General features: G+C 37.3%; 1 protein-coding gene across 3 annotated transcripts in view; it reads right to left on the bottom strand.

Annotated features, from left to right (window-relative positions):
• The window catches only part of LOC131144793 (uncharacterized), a 37044-nt gene extending 20776 nt beyond the window's left edge, over positions 1 to 16268 (bottom strand). Inside the window, exons 1-4 of one of the 3 annotated variants that reach the window (XM_058093655.1) lie at positions 15991 to 16184; positions 15208 to 15269; positions 3977 to 4113; positions 3456 to 3517 (exon numbers count right to left, since the gene is read on the bottom strand). In XM_058093655.1, the coding sequence (XP_057949638.1) occupies positions 3456 to 3517; positions 3977 to 4113; positions 15208 to 15269; positions 15991 to 15993 (264 nt within the window). In that variant the 5' untranslated portion in view covers positions 15994 to 16184. Of the gene's footprint in view, positions 1 to 3455; positions 3518 to 3976; positions 4114 to 15171; positions 15271 to 15990 lie in introns of those variants that run through there. The other 2 variants (XM_058093656.1, XM_058093657.1) reach the window with 2 other exon arrangements.
• Positions 16269 to 17384: the final 1116 nt, after the last annotated feature.

The raw sequence follows: 17384 nt of genomic DNA, 5'->3' as shown, positions 1-17384 counted from the left end.
AAGCAACCTGATTTAAAAGATATATATTAAAAAAAACAAGTAACGTCCTGATAGGGTTTTGACGAGCGTCAAAACCCCCCTCTCTCGACAAAGCTTCTCTCTTCCAAGCTTCAGTATCTCTCTGACGACTCCTCCAGCTTCTCATCTCTCTCCGACGAGTCGACGACTCCTTCTGACATATTGTCTCTCTCTAACGACCCCTTCGTAGCTCTCGCCTCTTTCTAAGCTTGTTTCTGGCTTCGAAGACTCCTCCAACTCCTTGTCTCTCTTCGACGAGTTGACGACCCCTTCCAACCTCTGATCTGCCTCCAACAACTCCTTCCGACATCTCATCTCTCTCCGACTACCCATTCGGACCTCTCATCTCTCTCTAGCAACCCTCTACAACCTTCATCTCTCTCTGCAACCCCCTACAACCTCTCTGCTTCGAGATCTTTCTCAATCTACGGTCTCAGCTCGAACTAATTCGAGTATTCAACTCTCTCTTTCTCCAGTGTTGCTCATAGCAGACTCCTTAGTGTTGTTCCAAAGTTGATTTAGATTTAGATTCTTAGAATCTTGGATAATGAGACATTGTGATGCTTTAATTTGGCTTTTTCTCTTCTTTTTGTAAGGTTATGGCTCATGCTTATTTTTTAACATGTATTGTTTGAATTTGTTAGCTAAACTTGGCCTATATGATATTTAAAAATTATGTTTTTATTTTTTTCTCCATTATTCTAAATTTTTTTCTCATTTTTTTACTATATATAAATTGATTTTATTTATGAATTATTTGAAAAAAAAATATAGTCCCAAAGTGCTTACGCCTTCGCCTTTTAAAACATTGTGAACAACCATGGTTGATAAAGGTGCATTAACTTATATGTTAGTACAATCATAGCTTATTAGCTGTTAACCATACCCCTATAGTGCAACACACAAGACACACCCAGGCCCAAGGCTTATGCTTGAGGTGGCCTCAGGAGAGAGCCTGCGTCAAATGCAATCCTTTGGGAAAGTACCACACATGAGATGCAAGATAATAAGGGTAAATTAGGAAATTTGTCTTAAAGTTAGGATTCATGAAGAACATTGAGGCATAGAGGAAATCAGGCTAGGAATTAGAGATCCAAATCTTCACTGCCAATTAATTAATATAGCTTTGTTAACAAAGCATACAATGATTAGCCTTACATAAATAAGTTGTACGAATCACACATTAGGGGCAGAAGAAAGCATCATACTTTATACAGTTTAAGGAAATCAATTTGCATAAAAATTAAATAATAGTAGAAACAGTAGTCTCGCAGACATCAATGTAGCTAGGGCTTTAATTACATTTCTGAGCTGTAGACTGAAAAATCCAATCAAACCCCAAGCTCCAGTTATCCTGAATCTCTAAAAAAAATTTTGAGTCAGTCCCTACACCTAAATGTTGGTCGAATGGCAGCCCCTCTGTTAGTTGCATTGTTGTTATTCTCCACAATCTTCAAGGTCAAAACTCCAAACACAACTGTTTCCATCATCTTGAATACGGAACCCATGGTTTTAAAAAATGGTAGCAGCCACAGTGTAACAGTTGCAGCTATCACGGGCATTATTTAATGGGTGATGGACACTGCATCAGTGAATTTGCATACTTGTTAAATACACATGTTTTGATCCCAAAATCCTCATACTAATGCTCTAAATGATTTTTTTAGTAACTTTTAATTAATTTATATATTCGACAAATATTGGATATCATCTTGGTAGACTAAGTTGCTATTGGAAGGAAGAAGCATGCATTTGCTACTTTTCACTACTTTATGAATTTTAAGTGAAGTTTAGTCTAAGAAATAATAAATATAAGGAAATAAAAAACATAGAATGTTCATATACCAAACAAGAACAAAAATGCATCGTAATAGAACATAGTTTTGTCTCCAAATTAGGTATAATAAAAAAAACAGAAAACAAAACAAAAAGAACTCCCAATCTTCACATATGTAATTTTAATGAGAGAAAAATTTAAGTTTATTTGAATGCTGTTTATTAAAGAAATAAATACTAAATGTTAAAGAAAATAAACCCAAAAATAGTTTTTTTAAGCCAACTTAAAATTGAGCTTCTAAGCTTCAATAAAGGGAGAAGAGTGAAAAAAATGCAAAAGAATAATCAAAAACCAGTTTTGCAGTGACCTGAACGATACTGTAACCGACTCTATTGGCCAATATAGTTGTGAATTGGAAGACCATCAAGATATCATCCTGTAATGGCCTTAGAACCCACAGATTTCGATATGTAATGGCCATTAAACACCAATTTTAAACCTACTACGCATCCATACTATCATGAATCATCAACAAATGGGTTCTCCTGCTTCATATATCTGGCCCACAACCAGAAACCGTCTCAGCTCTTGTTTATCAGAAGTTCCATCAGCAGTGAGCCAGTCAATACCCAATAGGCCTAAAAGTTTTCACCCAGGGGTGTTTTTCTCTACAATCCAAAAGACCTTGGGTCAGCAATCCATCTGTAGGCACTGTCCTTCAACAAGATGGAGGGTTAGCAAATTAAGGTATACAAAGATGTGCATCCAGTCAATTTCAAAAAGAAAAACCTTCCTATCTGCCTTGATTGTTTTGCAGAATCCTATTCTGCTAGGACTTCCAATCACCAGTATTTCAGGTTGCCATTGTTTTCAATGGTTAGGGCTAAATGAATCAGAATGATGTATGCAATTCCACCGTCACTGAATTGAGTATGAGAAATGTTTTTGCAGTGAAATGCGTGGCATTGGGTACTCAAATCTATGATAGGCATGAGTACAGCAATTGAGCAAAGCATTCAGTTATTGACACAATACCACTTTGCTTTCAGGAACATTTCAACAAGCATTGTGGCACAAAAACAAAGAAAAACATCATGGCAATGCTTGGTTTGCAATATTTTGGGCATTGTGAAATGAACAAGATTAGAGGCTTTTAAGAGATCAATTAAATCTTAGGAATATGTTTTGGGATAGTGTTGTTTTCTGCTTTGCTTTGGGCTTCATCCTTAGGGGTCTTTGGGGGCATTTCTTCAAGTAAGCTGCACCATGATTGGAGGACTGCTTTTATGTATATTTTGTCCTGTATCTAAAGGATGCCTTGTAGTATCTTTTTGTATTTTTTCTTCTCTCTCTAATAAAACTTCTTTTCCTATCAAGAAAATCAGGAATACAAAACAAAATTATAGGCTGGCTCAATTTTCCACTCAGTCATGCTTAAAGTCATCTCTTGACATGCTGATTGCACAAAGGAAAATGGGTTTTGGATAGAAATAAGATTACACTTATGCACATAACTATACCAAGGGAAATAGTTTCATTAAATGCAAAATCAAATGCAAGGACTTTGATTCCATGATGAATCTTCTCCTCTGGTCAGCATGTTTTGAAACAAAATCTGCAGTAATGCAACTAGGCATCAACCAAGCACATAAACAAGCACCTGATGACAACGGATTATTATCACTTCAAGTCCAACAAGAAAGCCATGCCTAGCTAAGAACACTGCAGCAGGACAACCAACATGGACAATTAACCACAAAATTAGACTCGGCTGAAAAAATGTAGTAGCATAGATATATCTAGAGAGGAATCATGTTTGTATTGTGTTTTTTTCCATGTCAGGAACCAACCCCCTCCTGAAATCTGACACTTCCTCAGTGTCCACATTCGTAACATTTATTGAAATATGCTTTTAATTTTGTGCACATTCTTACGCCTTGTAGGCATAGTAACTGCATATATATGTTTTAACATTCATCATGCATAATGTACTAATATATTCATGCCTGCATAATCTAGTAATATTAATACATTCATGTCCTGCCATGTCCTTGTCCTGCTGTATTGTGTCCTTTCTTCAGATCTTTCGTGTCCCCAAATCTATGGAATTTTATACAATTGCCCCATGTCCTGCTATCCATGCTTCCCAGATGGCAATGCAATTGGAGAAGTAAATCTTACCTTTGTATCTGCCATAAAGTTGCTCCAAGTGTCTGGAATCAGTGAATGTTCTAATTTGTGGCTGGCTATAAAAAACATCAAACGCTCCCTCAAGATGCCAATCACTGGTTTTCAGAGCTTGCAGGGCAATTTTTTCGCTGGGAAAAAGAAGCCATCAAAAGAAAAATATTACACTGCATTGTAAGCCTTTGTTTTTCTGTAAGCTGTACATAACACAAATTGACAATATTATTGAAAAAAAAAATAGAATAAGTTTCTCTTCAGAAAAGCAATAAAAAAAACTTCTGTACGAATTCAACCAAAAAAAAAAGCACAAACACACAAGATATGTACAAAAAAGACCAAATGCCTAAAATACCAACATGAACTAATAGTAAAATAAAATCATGCAAATTAAGCTTCCAAGATTTTGAAAACTTGGCTTGCTTAGTTGGACTAATACAAAAGATTTCAAAGTCTTCTCATAGTAAGAATTTTTTGAAAAAATTAAATATTATTAAGTTTTGAATGAATTAAGTTCAGGATTTTGTGAACAGGTACTTAAACCAACATCCAAATCTGAAAAGTGAAATAAATCCAGTTGTTTGGTAATTTAACTATGTAAACAGCTGAATACTTGTACCATTACCATTTTAACACTTAAAACTTCAAAATATGTATAATTTTTTATCATTTTAAAATAAAACTGTTTGATAAAATTAGCACAGCTTTTAAACTTTTATTAGTCCAAATCAACAATAGTTATCATAAACTATTTTTAGGTCATTTTCCTGTCCAATTTGTGCATCCAAAAATCAAAAACTGTTTGATAAAATTAGCATAGCTTTTATACTTCCACTGGTACAAATCAACTATAGCAACCATAAATTATTCTCAGGTCATTTTTCTGTCCAATTTGTGCCTTCAAACAATCTCAAAGCACATATATGAAATATGTTATTGTTTATAATACCTCTGTAACATCAATAAAATGTCTCTTTGATGATAAACAAAAATAAAATAAAATTCAAAGTTCTAGAAACATATCCTGAGCAAATTACAGTACCTACCTGGTTGCCTCTGTTAAAGGTTATTTAAGTCTTTTAATATTATTATAAAGTGTGTTAGTAGTTAATTAGTGAGAGTTAGTAAGGGTACTATGGTCATTAGAATGTATTTGATTTGCATTACAAATAGAGGGAGAGACCTATCTTCAAGTTAGGTCATTCATTTAATCAAAAATCTCAACAGCCTCTAATTTATTCCACTTCCTAGTCTATGCCTTGCAGCACGTTTCATTTCTTCTCTATATAAAAAGAGCACTCTGCAGAACCTCTCTCTCTCTCTCTCTCTCTCCCTCCCTCTCTCACACACACTGGATCAAAGGAAAGGTCTTTGATCTGCAATACCAAGAGTAGGACTGTAGGAGAAGTAGGAAGAGAACAAAAATCAGCACGTGATCCTCCATCAGTAGGAGTGGATATTTTTGTTCAGACAGAAATGGCATTGATGGATTAGGGTTTCACTGTCGGTGTCCAATAAGAGTTGCAAGTGTTATCATCGTTTGGAGCAGTTTCTTTGCAGAAGGCAGCTCCATAGAAATCATTATGACCATTTGATCCACTCATGTAGGTGGATTTTTTTAAGTGAGTTTAAAATCATGAAGTACATGATTTTCCATTTTTGTTCTTGGGGTTTGAATGATCAAAATTCAAGGTCGTTTCATGAAAATATTTGGTTGAGTATGGATCAGGAGGAGTTTCAGAAGTCAGGTCCAAAATTGACGATATATATATATTTTTTTATAACAAAAGAAGATATCATTGATGGAAAGAGAATTTACAAGGGGGAGAATGATAAATCTCCTGATACAAACTGAGACTCACCAAAACTAAACGAAAAACAGCAAACATAAAAAATGCCCAAGAAAAAATCATCCAGTCAATGTGCTCCTCCAATCTCTTTGCAGCTCCTGAAAACTTGCCGCCCTCAAAAATCCTTATCTAACACACCACAAAGAGGCTAAATATTTTATTTTTTCCCAAGACAAGATCTGATTTACTTTTTTCCCCAGAAAATATCTGAGTATTATGTTCCATCCATAAACCCCCATAATACTGAGAAAAACCTACTGCCTTGTCCTTTCTACTGCCAAAACCTGCGAAGGATATTACAAAAAGGTCTTCCATCGAGGGAGGACTAACCCAGCTTTCTCCCATAACGCCAAAAAGCATATTCCAGATATTCCAAGCACATTCACATTGCAAAAGAAGGTGAGAAGTTGTCTCAGAGTTCTTGTTACAAAGCACACATACATTGGGAGAGACAGCCTTCATAGGTCACCTAATTTGCAACAAGTTATTGGTATTTATCTTATTAAGCACAACCAACCAAGTGAAAGCATTTATTTTAGGGGGGAACCTTAGCCTTCCAAAATAGTGGAGTATAGCAAGAAAGAAGAGTTGGAACAAATCAAAAATTTTAAAAAGGATTTGCAACAAAACACACCTAACTGATCCAAATACCAAGAACGAACATCCTTCCCTGAAGACAGATTAGCTCAATAAAGATAACAAAGATGACAATTCCACCATCTTCGTATAGTTCAGAGGTCTCCTAAAATGAAGATTCCAAAAAACCAAAGGACTACTCAATTCACCAACAAAGAATGAAATGGCTTACATTTCGTTCAAAACAAAGATGAAATAGACGAAGGAAAGAAGTAGAAAAAGGTGCATTTCCCAGCCGAGGGTCTTTCCAAAAAACGAAAATGAGAAACCCTCTCCACCTCAAGTCTAGTGTGAGGGACAAAAGAGGGGTAAAGCTGAGAAATGGATCTCCAGAGACTCCCCAAAGAGCATCTTAAATTAGCATTGACATCCCACCCATTCTCATCCAACCCAAACTTACTTTTTATTACTTTATGCCAAAGGGATGATTCTTCTAAAGGGAAATGCCATAGCCATTTAGCTAGAAGAACGGTGTTTTCAGACACCAACTTGCCAAGACCCAAACCTCCCTCCTTTTTTAGATCTACAAACCTCATTCCAACTCACTAAATGGTCCCTATGACTCCCCCAGCCATCCTCTTGAGCTTGCTAGCAATCCCCACCGGAATCTTGAAGACAGACAAGAAATATAACGGGATGCTAGCAAGACAAGCCCGAATCAAAGTAATTCTACCACCAGGAGAAAAGAGGACTTCCTTACAACCATCTAATCTCTTCTCACCCTTTCCAATACTTGGTTCCAAAAATCTGCAGCTCTAGGGTTACCCCCAAAAGGGACACCTAAGTATGTCAAAGGCCAATCGAAAATACCACACCCCACTTCATTAGCCACTCCCTAACACACTCGATTGGCACATTCATAGCCGCTAAACCACTCTTCCCCATAATGATTTTGAGCCCAAGCACCATTTCGAAAATATAAAGAATACCCAAAATACACCTAAAAGAGAAACTGCGATCGTATACAAAGAAAATGGTATCATCAGCGAATTGGAGATGTGAAACCACCGCCCCTCTCTCCCTACTTCTAGACCTCTAACTAAACCCCTTTCCACCGCCCTATCCACCATCCTACTCAAAACATCTGCTACAAGAACAAAAAAAAAAAGAGGGCATAAAGGGTCTCATTATCTAAAACCTCTCAAAGCACTAAACCAAGATTTAGGCTCACCATCCACAATTACTGAAAACCACACATTAGACAAACAACACTTGATCCAACAACACCAACGCACACCAAAACCCTTTCTTGTAAAAACCTTATCCAAAAAACTCCAATCGTAAGCTTTCTCAAAATCTAGTTTAAAGACAAACCCCCTCTTCTTATTCCTACAAATATCCTCCACCACCACATTGGCAACTAAAATAGCATCCACAATCTGCCTCCCCACAACGAACGTGCTGAGCACTAAAGATGGTAACATCAAGCAGCACACTCAACCTATTAGCTAAGAATTTAGTAAGAATCTTATACGCACTAGAAACAAGACTAATAGGTCTAAAATCCTCCACTTTAATAGAATTATGTTGGAATTGGTGTATTTCCAAGAGGGGGGTGAATTGGCCAAAAAGTCAACAAATTAGATTAACCAAGACAATAAAGGATGAATTAATACTCTTACTAAGGGCTCCGTCATCAAAGAACTCACTAAAAAATTTCAAAAAATCCTCCTTTACTATATCCCAACAATCTTGAAAGAAAACAATGTTAAAACCATTCGGGCCTAGAGCTTTATCCCTATCCATCCCAAAAACCACCCACCTAACTTCCCCCTCATCAAAAGGTCTCTCTAATCAACACATATGATCATCAGAAATAGGGTTCCAATCTAATCCGTCTACCATCTGCCCACAATGATCCTCCTCCGAATACAAGTTATGAAAGAAATTGGTGATAACAAAAGCAATAAGACCTTGATTATTAGAAACTATCCCATCCCCCACATCTAACTCCCTAATCAAATTCTTACCCCTTTTCCCATTAGCTAGTCTATGAAAGTAAGAAGAGTTGCAATCACCTTCCTTAACCCATTTAATTTGGTCTTTTGTCTCCAATTCCTCATTTCCCAAAATATCACCCCTTCAAGCTCGTTTTTCAAGAAAACTCTCCTAATCTCCTCACTATCTGTAAAATTCTAATCCTGCTCCTTCCTATCCAACGAAATTAACTTGCTCAAGATATTAGATTTTCTAATTTTGATGTCACCAAACACCTCCTTCTTCCATACTTTCAACTTCTCCTTCAGGCATTTCAACTTTCTCATGAAATGGAAACCACCCCAACTCCTTTCCAAATCCTCTCCCCAAGAGTAACTAACCAAAGGCTTGAAGGTAGCATGATCTAGCCACATATTCTCAAATCTAAAAGGCGTAGGACCCCAAGACAGGTAACTAGATTCCAATAGGATTGGAAAATAGTCAGACATAATCCTAGGAAGAACACAATGAGAAAAGTTTGGAAATTCATCTTACCACTGGCTGCAAAACAAAAACCTATCAAGTCTAGTAGCCACCGCTCTAGCCCCCCCAACAGGCCAAGTAAACGGAGCATTCCCCAAGGGAATATCTCTTAAACCACAATCTCTAATAAGAAAATCAAAATTCTGCACGCTAGTTGTTACTCTACAACCCCCTTTCTTCTCACTGGGGAATCTCACTACATTAAAATCACCTTCCTTGATCTACGAAGGGGAGTAGAAGCCAAAAACATTATACAACTCTTCCCAAAAAGAACTCCTAAGAGTTGATCTAGTAGGTCCGCATATAGAGGAAACCCACCATTGACCCTTCTATCACAATTCGAATAACACGAATAGGGAGAAAAAACCAAATAAAGTGTCCAACTTGGAAATATTTTGGGAATCACACATAACTAGGATGCCACCAGAAGCGCCATACGAGGGTAAGAACACCCAATCCCTACAACCCCACCCCCCCCCCCCCCCCCCCCCCCCGCGCCCCCAAAAATAAAAAACCTCTTCCAATTTAGTCTCCTAGATAAAGACAAAATATGGAGAGTATTTGTCCAGGACTTCCTTTATCAAACTCCACTTTCTAAACCCCCCTAGTCCTCCTACATTCCAACTAACAAGCTTCATAGTTTAACTTGCTTTCCCCCCTTGCCAGCTCCTTTGCCGCACTTGTAATTAATAGAAAAAAATCAAATTTTTAAGCTTTTCCTGGATTTTCTTTTTCCTTCATAAATCGTAGGATTGAGGCCCACCTTCACCAAGTTTCCAGCATGATCTAGAAGCTCCAAACTTAGATCTCCGAGGAGTTTAAATGGGGTCTATATTGTCTCTCTCACTACTAAACCAACAACCCGTCCTCCTATTAGAATCCTCCTTAAGGCATAAATTTTTCGAAGAAAGAATGGTTTGGGTAGGAATATGTAGACTACCTTTGCTAATTCTAGACGAGCCAAGGTCCTTGGAAAGAAGATCACCCTTCCCAAAAAATCCCCCCCCCCCAGCAACACAAGAAGGATTAGCAGAATTATCCATAGGAGAATAAATGATCCCAAGGCTAGTATTAGAAGGCACAGGCCCTTCAATGTTTAAGACTTGCAAATGATCAAAGTTGTAATTAATAAGATTTTTATCTGCTTGAGCATTTTCAAGAGGTGGTTGAAGGCAATCTATATCCAATAGTTGTGATATCGTTACCGACTTGACACCCTTAGCCAACTTTTTCCCCTTGTTTTCTTTATTGTAACTTTCTGATTGACCCAAATAGATAATATTATTCCTTGTTTCCTAAGGGGTAGCCTCTTACCTCATGATTACGCAGCCACTCCTTTCTTGGCAACCAGGAATTTCTGATTCATCCAAAGTTTTCAACTGAGAAGAGCCCACGCACACGTCTTCAAATTCCCAAATCTGTTCCAAAAGCAAACCATTATTATCCCATTAAGCCTCACAAAGTTGTGTTGTACTTTCCACAACTTCTTGAAGAATCTCATTCTTTTTAACCGCTTCTTCTATATTTGAAGATTTTACATTACTTGCTGCTATCCTCTCTCCTTAAAGTGAGAGGTCAACAACAGTTTTACTTTTTCTTGCGATGCTATCTAAGAATCCCCCATGATCGGAAAATGGCTACAATGTTCCAACTTGTCAATCACTGGTGCCTTCGGCAAGTTAGAATCATGTTTACCTCCTAAATTCTTCCTTGAACTAGACTTTCCTTCCCCACCCACCCTAGCCCACTGATCCAACCCACTTAGAATTTTTTGGACATGTTAGGAAAATAGGCTTCACTACAAAACCTTCTAGCCCACAATTAGTGACAAAAATTTATCCACTTTCACAATTTTCAGCCTTCTAATCAAACCAATTATTTTAGGCGGATATCTTTCACCTCTCCCCTAATTTTTTCTCTTTCCAAAATCAAAGTCTTACCTCTCTCAATTGTCTGGCAGGATTCATCAGAGTAATCCTTATCTGCTCATTCTTTGCTCCATTCTTTACGAATTATGAATAACTTGTCTCATTGGGTAATTCCTTTAGTGTCATAGCCATTCCATTTCTCTGCTCTATATTGGCTGAACTACACTGTCTACATGCCATGCCCAGGAACTTTCAATGGTTCCTTTTCAAGCATTCTTCGTCCTCTTTCAGCGATCTGCAAAAAAACTCCACCAACCTGAGGCTTCCCTACCCTGTGGAATTCTCAGCAAAAATCTACCCCTGGGTACAGCAATTTCTCAACTATTATCATTCTTTTTGTTTGATGTATAATTGACAATCAGCAAACCTCCAGGGAATTTCATCTGCTTAATCCATGGGAATTTAGTATTTCTACCCCCATAACTCTGACATCTTGGGTTGGAACCAACAAACCTCATTATTTAGCAAAACACGGTGAGATGTCTTCCTTCTTGTCTTCTCCAAGATTCAAAGGGCTCCCCACACCGTAATCCATTCAAAAAAGAATAGTTTTCAGTCTATTGAGATGGATTTTGGCATCACGGGATCTCCCCTTCTTACTTTGTACCTTCTTCCACAACTCTCTAATTCTAAGGAGTTCAAATAAGCAAAAGAAAGCACTAGAACAGATTACCAAAAAGCAGAAGCTAGGGCTTCTAGGTTTGCAGGTTTTGTTCCAACAAAAAAGTCAAAAGGTAGAACTTTGATTTTGCTCGAAGTACGAAAAGATCTTCTTTGATAAGCCGGCCAAAGAAGAACCAAAGAATAACTCGGTGATGTGAGATGACAGACCTGATGTACGGTGATGGAGAAGAGTCACACTGGTGGAGTAGTTGTCCTCGTGAGAGGGAAAAAGTTGCGAACAGAAGAGGAAAACTACAGCTGCTCTGCAGCAAAGAAAAAGAGTCGTGATGATGTATGGGTCGACGTCACAATAGAGAACAAGTCGCGATATTCGCAATGGTGGAACAAAGGCTCTTCCAAAGGCTTTAGTTTTAGGACCCTTCACCTAAGAAGGGTTCGGCGATTATATGCTTGGAGGAAGAGTCACCGTAACTAGGGTTAGTCATCATTCGAGTCGCCGGAACTAGGGTTTGTCATCGTTCGAGTTGCCGAAACTAGGACTCATTATCATTCAATGTTTCTCTCTGCTCCATCTTCATGGTGAATTATTAATCATTTGAGTTGTCGAGACTAGGATTCGTCATAGTTCGAATGTCTCTCTAGTTCATCTTCATGGTGAATTCTTATAGAGACGTAGTCACACAGAACACGTAGGTCCTTCACAAGGTTTCCTACTCCTCGCTGCTGCAGTCGACTATATCCAACTCTCCACAATGAACCTCTTTGCCATTACTATACACCAATTCTAATAAACTATCTCCTACAATGCAATCATGTCTACAAACAGCTCACCCTCCAAACTAGCTTCATCTACCAATAATGCTCAACTCAAAATCACTTTTTGTTGTCTTCGTACACTCACAAAAAACCTAAAAACCCATCCTCTAACCCCTGTTCTACTCCTCCCACAACCTCTTTTACCCTTTCTCTTGATAACCACCATCTTTATGCTACTTAGTTTCGCCCACTTGGATTACTCATTGCTCATAACTCATTGGATATCGATCTCTCGATTCACAAAAAGCGCTTCTTCTACAAAGGAGAGGCACAGACTAGCACATCGTTAAGAGAACCAAATGTCGTTGCTTCTCAATATCGCTTCCAAAAGAGGAAAGGAGATGGCTAGAGGAGGAATTGTGTCCTTTCCTCTTCACAAAGATGTAGAGTCCCTAGGTGAGGATTTGTAGGCTCTAAATCATATTGTCACGCTCCGTTCGAGGGCAAATGCCTTCAAGAGGTTTATATCATTGAATATACCTCACAAGGGGCCTCTGAGCTTGGTTTGCATCCTAGGAAGTGTCAAAAGGCAAGTTCGATGGTGGAGGAAAACCAAAAAGGAATCAATCACTAGGATGCCTAGATTGTGGGTCCACAAATATTGGCAACAACTTCAACAACAACACTAGCCAAGTAGTGTTCCCTAGGATTGAACCCCAACATGTTGGAAGTAGCAATATTATTCCTTAAATTAGGTAGTCTTGAAGGATAGGGAAGTTGTACAAAGCAATAGATTTCCTCTTTTCATAGAATTTCAAATTCAAATGGAAGAAGTTTCAAGGGTTGGGCCTTCATTTGGGCCATGTCATTAAGCCCATGCGAGTTGGAGGGAAGAATTCTCGAGCAACTTGGGCCATAACAACAAACATCCCTTTTTTTATGGGCTAATTCAAGGCAACGCCCAACAATTGTTTAATCAAGGGCCCAAGACTAGTTTTGGCAAACAAGCCCAACCTAGAGAGTTTCTTTCTTACGAAGACACTTTCATGCGAGGCAGCCCAAAGTATCCATGCCATCAAACATCAAGACGATTTTGATAGAACAAAAAATCAAGAGAGGGGAGTGAAACTCATTCTTCATCAGCCAAGGCCAAATCGAGAAATGAGTTATTGAAGAGGCTCTCGAATGCATGCAAGAAGATCAAGTCACACCAAGGGGAGATGCTTTGAACCAAAACAAGGGCAAATGCATCACCACGGCGAAGGGAGAAGACTCAGAGAATGAAGTAGATGATCTCTGCCCCATTTCTTCAGACTTCAGAGGGCTCCTTATCGACAGCCTTTGTAGGAAGTAGAGATTGATCATTGCACATAATTGGAGAACCCTACAATTGGGTTTCAGCTACTAATAGGGCATGCAATTATCCCTTTCAAGGTCTTACAAGTTCAGGCCTATTAACCAAAGCCCTACACCCCATTAAACCACACAAATTTATTTGAGACCTTGGATCCTCTCCTTGTAACGAACTCTTCAGCAAATCAGCAATCCTTCAATCTAGCACATGATTCTCTACAGGCTATAGGCCAAACATGCAGCTCCCATTTGTAACTTGCCTCATCCATTGGAGTCTTAGAATAGCTTGGAAGCACTTCAACGCCGTAGGGAGCTAAAAGGAGGGTTCTTCCTGATCCCTGGACCTATTAGGAGAAGAAAGGGGTAATCTGGAAGCCCAAGAACTCCTAAATGAGCCAGATCTAGATTTGGTTAATTTGATGGGGGAGAGGATTAGACTTTGGAGAGGGAATTCAGGGGATAGGAAAAATGCAAAGAAACAAAGGAAGGAGTTGGAGAGATTGAATTTTCTGGTCAAATATGGTAAAGCCCCTAGAGGTTTGAACCGCTCCCGAGGTTGACCATTAACAATAACTGAGATATTGGTTGTCTCAGGCATTTGATCCACTTTCTCCACACAACCCCAAGCCCTTCCTACTCGTCACCTCACCCTATCATAAGCCTTCTCAAAATCCAACTTGAAGACAAGACGTTTCCTACCCCTTCTCCTCAAATCCTCTACCACCTTGTTGGTTCGTAGCAAAGCACCTAAACTTGGGATACCTTTGATGAAAGCAAATTGAGCCATGGTCACCTTCTCCCCTGGGAACTTCCTTTGTCACTTAGATAAGAACTTATAAAAGATCTTATAAAGGCTAGTAACAAGGTTAATGGGACTGAAATCCCTCACCCTCATAAATCTTTCTTTCTAAGAAATGAGGGTGAAGAAGGTAGACTTCACACTATTGCCCCACCACCCCATTTCTATGGAATTCCTTAAAGAACCTCATAATATCCTCGTGCAAAATCTCCCAATTCTCCTTATAGAGGCCTATGAAATTGTTTTGTTTAGGGGCATTCTCCCTACGCATCTCTATCACTGTTTTTCTAACTTCTTCAAAAGGTCAATAGCGGTGAGAGAATTTGCTTTTGGGGGGATGATTGGGCAGGGAATGCTTCTATATTTTAACGCTTCCTCATTTTTTTCATTAATCGCCACATCAACCAAAGGTCATGCAAATTCGTGAGGGTTAGCATTTTCCCGTAAATATGATCCAATTATAGAAAGGACACACATGATTTTTTAGTCCCTTATAGAACAAAATAAGAGCTATAGCAAGTATATCAAATTATTAGAGAAGGGGCTACATCATCTTTTTCGTGAACAAAATAAGGATGCAAAAGTCAGTTTTCAAATTATTTGAGCTCTAGAGAGGTGTTAATAGGAAAATCACAACACTAGTTTAACTGGTTTTTCAACCCTTAAAAGCTGCAAATTAAAGCAAAATGCAATAGCCAGTTTTCAACATAAAGGTTTATCATCGCATAATTATTGCAAAGAATTATTATGTTCTACATTGAAGATAACTCATATTTTGAGACGCACAAAATAAACACAGGCATATGGACGTAGTAAGCTCACGTTGCCCCAGTTATTGCCATGAACTGCTGGACTTTATCGCGGTGACTTCTACCCAATTTGTGCTGGAAACCAAACAAAACAGTAAAATCGAATGCATTGAAAGTACAACCAATAAACAAAAACAAGAACTATACCAAACCCAAAGATTGCTGCCATTTAACATGCATTTATAAGAGGATAAACAAACAAAAATTGAAGGAATAACTCAGAATAATTAGTAATGTAATCAAGAATGCCCTAAAGCCGAAGTAAACAAATCAAAGGTCCATGAAAAATATATATGTATCCTTGAATGACCCGATGCCCCATTAAAAAAGAAATTCAAAACGTGTAATGATAAACTGTATGGGGGAAAAAATACTACTTGTACGCTTACTCTGATTGCTCAATAAATATAGAGAAAAGGGGGGGGGGGGGGGGCAAATTTTGATTCTAAGATTTATGAATATTCAATAAAGCCTCGAGTAAGCCTATCTAACCGACAAAAACAACAGCTATGCCTATCTAAGCGACTAAAACAACATAAAACATAAGATTCAAAGCAGAATTTTTTTTTTCTTTGGAATTTTTTTTTCTTTGCTTTACTTTTCCCTCAGTTTCCCAGGCAACCAATCAAAGCAAAGCAAAACAAAACCAGAATCACTGAAGATTGAAACTTCCAAACACTAAACAGATAAGAGACTACTAGAATTTTACAAAACTAATCACACCTTCCAGTAAAGTAGTGTCATCCGTATCGTAAATTGAGAAATTTGTAGCTGAAATTTTCAGATGGCGACTTACCATTTTGAGATTGGTCGAGAACCCTTGTTTCGGTATGGTCGTTCCAGAGAGCTCGGAGAGAGAGCTAGGGCTTCGTTGCTGTTTCAGTTCACTCTGCCCCCGGCTCAGTCGAGCTTGGGTTGTGCGTACGTATTTCCCGTTCGGACTACTCCTTCTCTCAGTAGACCCCAGCACACGTCAGCAGACGACGACAACCCTTTTTCCGGCATGGAGCATATTTCTTTATCCCGATATTACCAAAATATCCTCCTTTTTTAAGGTTCTAATTATGGTTCAAACTCTTGTGAATTTTCAATTGAAGCAGTTTTTAAACTGTTACTTTAGTTACTACTAACACGAGACGAGGAGATATATGTCAATTCATGAGAGATATAGTGCATCGTAAAATTTGTATTATTGTAGGGATAAAAATGTCCAACAAAGCCATTAATTAATAAAATTTTTAATGAATCCACAATTGAAAGATGTTTTATAAGTTTACTCAACAAAATTGAAATATTTCCTAAATAAGGTCAATCCCCATGAATTTTTAATTAGTAGAGTGTGATTAAACTATTAAATAAGGAAAAATTCATTTTCACTTATATTTTTCTTGTTCATTAAATTCTATTTAAAATAAAAGTTTATTTTAATATAATTACAAATTAAGAAAAATTACATACTAGTAATATGTAAAATCAAATTTTTATTTATAATTTGATATACTTTTTTTTTATTTTCTCTCTTACTTTTTTTAATAACCAAACATAGATTCTTTAATATACTTTTTCCTTTTTCTAATATTTTTTAAGTTCCAAATGGAGGGTAAGAGTTTACTCACTATAAGAACATAAAACAACAGAATCAAGTCTTACTCCCACTAAGTGGGGTCAGTTATATGAATATTTTTTCATCAATTTATGCGATCATAGACTAGTCACTATAAGAACATCAATTGCAAATAAATATAGTATATTTTTTGTTAAATTTAACAATAAGATTGAATGTACATTTGGTAAAATTATGTATTAAGTGTTGAACAATAAATTCAAATATGGAATTGTGAATCAAGTTTGAATTTAACCTGAATTAGCTGATTAATTTAAAGGTTAAAATTCAGCAACATACACTGAATTTTTTCTTAAAATGACAATCTGCCCCTTGTGTTTTTAAAAACTATCAACGAACCCCTTGAATTTTGATTTTAGTCATAATAAAATGATATTTTAAAAATAAAAACTATTTAACAAATTAAATTTAAAAAAATGGTTAGTATAATTTCTTGAAAACTAATTAAGCAACTTAAAATCCATTTCCAAAAAAAATATTTTCACTTTAAATTTTGAGAAAATAAATAAAAAATAAAAATTACTAATAAACTATCAAAAAATATTTAATAACTATACTAGTAGAAA

The sequence above is a fragment of the Malania oleifera genome, chromosome 12, assembly GCF_029873635.1.
Source record: "Malania oleifera isolate guangnan ecotype guangnan chromosome 12, ASM2987363v1, whole genome shotgun sequence".
Classification (NCBI taxonomy): Eukaryota; Viridiplantae; Streptophyta; class Magnoliopsida; order Santalales; family Ximeniaceae; genus Malania; species Malania oleifera.
This window is presented reverse-complemented; position numbering and strand designations above follow the sequence as displayed.